Source organism: Merops nubicus, unplaced genomic scaffold, assembly GCF_000691845.1.
Source record: "Merops nubicus isolate BGI_N331 unplaced genomic scaffold, ASM69184v1 scaffold18304, whole genome shotgun sequence".
NCBI lineage: Eukaryota > Metazoa > Chordata > Aves > Coraciiformes > Meropidae > Merops > Merops nubicus.
In genome coordinates, this window is record NW_008606401.1 from 537 (window position 1) to 5,832 (window position 5,296).

Here is a 5,296-nt window from a genome sequence, read left to right on the forward strand (position 1 = left end):
TTCTCACAGCTGGAAAGGGTTTCTCACAGCTGGATAGGAGTTCTCATATCTGGAAGGGAGTTTTTCACACCTCACCCCTTGCCTGGGCAACCCAACCAGGTGCCACTGCCAGCACCACTGCACCCTGCCCCCCTCCAGCACCCCGAGCATCCCCCCACCCAGCCCCTCTCTCTCCCACCTTCATTTTCTTTACTTTTTCCTACATTTTTTGCCATCCCTGGCTGCTTGAGCTGCAGAGGGCCCCATCCTGCACCGAGGGGCTGCCCACAGGGTCCCTGGCAGAGCATCCTTCAGAGCCTGGCCCTGCCCTGCAGCCCCCCCCCAATTCCATCACCCCCCTTGCACCTTCCACCAGCCCAAGGAAGAGAAATAACACACCCGTGCCACTCGGAGCCGTTTCACACCCAGGTTTATGTCCTCCCCTGCAGCCTCCCACCCCCAATTCCATCACCCCCCTGCACCTTCCACCAGCCCAAGGAAGAGCAATAACACACCCGTGCCACTCAGAGCCGTTTCACACCCAGGTTTATGTCCTGGATACAAACAACTTGTGTATCTGCAATATATAGAGATCTATCTATATACATCTATAGGTTTTGCTTTTTGAATTCCATGGCTTTAAGTTCCACACAGTCGAACAGGCTCCGGGAGGAGGAAGAACAAAGAGGAGGGGGAGTGAGATAGAGGAGGAACAACTCGGGGCTGCTTTGGTTATTTCCTTGCTGCTCAGGTTTGCTGTGGGGGTTTTTGGGGCTTTGGAGGAGTCCTGAGCCACCCTCGGGGCAGGGGGTAAACCCAGGAGTAAGGCTGTGGGTAAATCCAGGAGTAGCAACACCAGAGAGCAACGAATACTGTTGGGTCCCCCCTGCAGAGTGCAATTAGAAGGGGTAATTAATACTGCAGCGGGGCAAGGGGAGATGTGGGAAGGGGTTTGGCCGCTGGGGATCTGATGCCAGGAGAAGAGCTAGAGCACCACACCTCCCTGGGGAGGTTCAGCACCTCTCCAGCAGCTCAGGGAGGGGCAGATTCCTCCCACCCCTGGGGTGTGAGGGGACTCCAGGTCTGGGAAACACGAGGAGATGACTGGTCATGGCTGGGGGTGAGGAGGAACCTCTCTGCCCTGGAAGCAGGAGCAGAGGATGGAGGAGGAAGGTGAGGGCAGGTCCTGCTCCCTGCAGAGGGATGTGGTTGCTGTGCCTTGGCAAAGTGGGTGGGGATGGGCTAGAGGAGGGTTTTTCCCAAGGTATCACCTTTCCAAAGGGTTTCCTGCCCCTCATGTCCTGGTTTTTTCAGCTAATAAAGTCTCAAGGGACAATTGACTCCACCACAAGGCTCAGCAGCTGAGCCTGGGGCTGCCCTGCCCAGGCAGGGGGCAGAGGGGAGCCCGGGCAGCACCAATTTCCCAGGGTAAATTCCCAGCAGGCTCCCAAAAAGGCAAAGGAGCCCTGGAGCATCAGGTTCAAGGCAACAGCACGTGGCTCCTGGCGTGGCCGTGGAGGTCGGGCGGGCGAGGAGGAGGAGGAAGGAGGAAGCATGTGCAGGGCCCAGCCCCTGGGGAGCCGGCTGCTGGTCCTTCGGGAGCTGCTCTTGTCAAGTCAGAAGGGAAAGGAGAGAAAACCCCACAACGACAACCAAAAAATCACCATTAGTGTTGGCAGAGACCCAGCGTTGGCTGGGCAGGTGTCCGAGCTGCATAGAGAAGGCTTCATCTCAACACGGCAGGGGAAGGAGGTGGGGGGACCTAGAGAAAGTGCTTGAGTCGCCGAGGTGGAGGGAGCTGGGAGAGGCCAGGCAGGGAAGCAGCCCAGGAGGGGGAGCTGGAGGAGCAGTGCCAGCAGTCCAGGACGTGACCCCTCCCCGAGCTTCTCCCTTCCCAGCCGCTCACAGCAAGTCTCTTCCGAGCCATCCTCAACACTTCTTCTTGAGGACCTCCTGGAGATAGCGGGCGACCTCTACGGCTGACTCCCAGGGGATGACAGTGGCCTGGAAGGCTCCAGGCTGCTTCTTCTCCATGTCCTGGGTCATACGGTGCATGGGGTAGCCCTTGCGGGGGAACGCCACGTCAGCTGCAGTCAAAGCCACGGACGGGCAGAAGTCATTGGCACCATCTCCCACGTAGAAGACCCTCTCGAACTCCACCTCCTCCTGAGCTCGCTCCGCCAGGTACTCGGTGAGGATTTTACGTTTGCACATGTTGGCCGGGCAGTCAAGGCACTTGTGGCTGTGATAGGGCCCCAGGGTGAAGTAACCCCTCTTGTCAAAGCTGGACGGGTTGCTGAAGACCTTGCGGAAGAGGGAGTGGACACCGGCCGCCCTCAGCCTGCACTCGACGCCGAACATGTTGGCGTCCGAGATGAGGATGATCTCGAAGAGCTCGTGGTTCTTGGAGAGGAACTGGAAGAGGTCCTGCATGCCGGGGGACAGGGGGATGTTCTCATAGACGGCTTTGAAGTCGCCCATCTTGACGCCCTGGTCGCCCAGGTAGGCCAGGACACGCTGCATGTACTCGTTGTAGAAGCCCTGGCGGAAGGTCTGGCGGATGTGCTCGGGGAGCTCCTGGCCCGGGGCCGTCCTCACCACCGACTCGTCGCTGTTCTCCTCGATGATGGTCTCGTCGAAATCGAAGACCAGGAGGTACCTGGGAGCCCTGGGCCTGGCCATACCAACGCCCTGCAGGACAGCCCCTCGTCAGCACCCCGCCACGGGGACGGTGGCAACCCCAGCAGGAGGTTGGTGGCCCCACAGAGAGATGCTCCTTGGCTACCTTGCCCCCCGGGTGGCTGATGAGCTGAGCTGGGCTGGGTGTAGGGGGGCTAATCCCCCTCTGACATCCCTCAGCCCTGGCCCTAAGGCGTTTATCCTGCCTATAAAGAGATCAGTTTGTCACTGCTAATCCTGTTCCTGCCGTCAAGGAGGTCACTGGGCCGAGCGTCCTCCCAAGGGACACAGGGACAGCAGGGCAGGGAAGGTGCTCGGAGCTGGGGGGGGTTACTCCCCAACCTGCTCCTGTCCCACCTCTGAGAAGGGGACACCTCTGTGTCCCCACAGACCCCTCCTGCTGCCAGGACAAGCCTGGCTCTTCCCAGCACAGGAGCCCATTCGGCAGGTGGCTCTTTGCTGCATCACCCGGATGCAGTTCTGTGCTGGGCCAGGCTCTGGAGGCACCACAGGCTCCCCAAAAAGCCCGAGATCAACTCAGAGCCACCTCCTGCCCTGCTCTAAACCCAAAGGAGCCCCACTTTGCCGACGAGGTGTGAAGCTGGTGAGCCCCATCCCAACCTCCTGCTGCCCACCCCCTCCCTTTGGCTAAAGCCCCAGCAGCACCCGCTCCCGTGCAGCACCCAGCCAGGGGTTTGCAGGATGGGGACCCAATCCCTGGTCCCTACCCCTAAAAAAGAGAAGGGTCAACCCCATTCAGAGAGGACCAGGGGGGCGAGGACAGCACTGACCTTAAACAGGCATGGCAGCCCGACGCCCTCACAGCACCTTTTCATTTTAAGACCATCCCTCTGTGGGCAGCCTGGTGCTGAAGGCAGCACTTGGGGCTCACCACACTGCTCTCCTGCCTGCAAACCACAAAAAAAAGGGGCAGTTTGGTTAATGGTTTGGTTTTTTCCCTCAGCTGCCTCCTCCAGGCACGGCCCCAAATGTCACGGCCAAGCCACAGCTCCACGTCCTGCAGCAAACTCCCAAGCTCAGGACCCTTTGTGCCAGGAAGAGAGGAATTAAAGGAGTCTCTGGAGAAGGGGGTGAGTGGGCAGAGCCTGTTCAATGCTTCTGATCCTTCTTAACTCCCCTGGCACGTGAACAGGGCCGACAGGACAGCAATAAACCCCGGCAACACCCGGCCCCTTCCAAAACTGCCCTGGTTTTCTTCCAACATAATTAATTTGGGGTGTTGCTTTTCACGGATTAATTAACCTGGAGTGAAAGCGGGTGCCCAGGCAGCTCCGCCGAGGATGTGCCAGCCCTGCCCCGGGGCGAAGCCTCAGCCCAGGTTACTTCTCCTGAATTTTACCGACCTCTTGTGGCCCACAGTGATGAAAGCAGAGCGATGAGAAACCTCAAAAAAACCCCAACCTCGCAGCCAAACCCAGCTGGAGACTCAGCCAGAGGGTTAGCAGGAGGAACGAGACACTGGGACAGGAGAAATAGTAACTGGGCACCAGTAGCTTAGCTGGGGCTAGGAGGATTTCCATGATTTTTTTGTCATCAGTGTGGCAACAGGAAGAGTTTTTCAGCTGAAGGTGACCTGGGGTTGGGTTGGTTTGAAGCCCAGCATCAAAGTATTTTGGGCACAAAGGTGATTCATACCCCTGCTAAAATAATAACCCACGCTGCAAAGGGAAGCGGGCACTCAAAATTAAATCTTGTGCTGGAAGCTCCCAAAAGTGGTTGTTTTTTTTTGGTGAAACCTTCAATGAAAGGTTCTTTCTTTGTAGAAGCAGTCATTAAAAGCTGATGTTTATTTACAGGCATCATTCAAAGCCCAATAATGCCACAGCCAGCCCAGGGGTGGGATCAGCCACGGTGATTTTCAGGTCCAAACCAAGAGAAATGGGGAAAAAAAGTTGAAACATGAAAGAGTAATTGTCATTTTTGTCACTAGAACTAAAGAGCTGCCAGCAGTGAGAAGATAATTTGGATCCAAGCCTTAAGGAGACTTTGTGGTACCAACACAGGGAACGAGCCTGGAATGGTTGGTTCACCCCACGGACACCACTGTGGGCAGCTGTAAGGGGTGATGTGGACACAAGGAGCTGACCCACCCCAAAAAAGCTCTTCTGGGTCCAAGGTTTTTGGCTGGTGCAGGGCAGGAAAGGCCGACAGCACACGTCTGGGACCCAAACAGCCACCTCCAGGCAATCCATGGTCCCTGGAGTGCTTTCCAGCTGAGGTTCCCCAAACACCCTCCCTTTAGCCCCCTCTCCTGAATGAATGTTCTGCTACATACATAAAACCCTGACCCATGAGCTGGGGAAGAGCCAGTGGGGTCTCTTTTGGCTTATTTGAGCCCTGCCTCCTGTGAGAGCTGACCAGCAGGAGGTCAGAGGCAGCACTGTCCACCTCAGTCTCAGGTTAATTTATCCTCGGGGGGGGCTCCCTGCAGCTCTCACCCTCCCTCCCCACCTCCCTGCTGTCCCTTTGCTCCCCCAACAGCCCCAGCAGGGATAAATCCAGCCGCTCCCAAGAGCTGGAAAACAAAACCTGTTGCTCTACCACAGCTCCTTGTGCCAGGTAGCCCTGGTGGTGCCACCACTGCCACACAGAACCCCTCCCAGATGGCAGCCGTGAA

General features: G+C 57.4%; 1 protein-coding gene across 1 annotated transcript; it reads right to left on the reverse strand.

Moving 5' to 3' along the window:
* Positions 1-1,846: 1,846 nt before the first annotated feature.
* On the reverse strand, positions 1,847-3,494 carry PHOSPHO1 (phosphatase, orphan 1). The gene is made up of 2 exons (XM_008939640.1): positions 3,450-3,494; positions 1,847-2,670 (listed from the first exon to the last, which is right to left on the reverse strand). Exons 1-2 carry the CDS (start codon positions 3,492-3,494, stop codon positions 1,909-1,911), a joined length of 807 nt encoding a protein of 268 aa, XP_008937888.1. The 3' UTR covers positions 1,847-1,908.
* Positions 3,495-5,296: the final 1,802 nt, after the last annotated feature.

What these genes read in the sequence shown, in the direction of transcription:
- PHOSPHO1 (XM_008939640.1), bottom strand. Translation starts at nt 3,494, where the DNA reads ATGAAAAGGTGCTGTGAGGGCGTCGGGCTGCCATGCCTGTTTAAG. An exon ending in GGCTGCCATGCCTGTTTAAG is followed by an intron (nt 2,671 to 3,449) that starts GTCAGTGCTGTC and finishes GCTGTCCTGCAG; the next exon opens with GGCGTTGGTATGGCCAGGCC.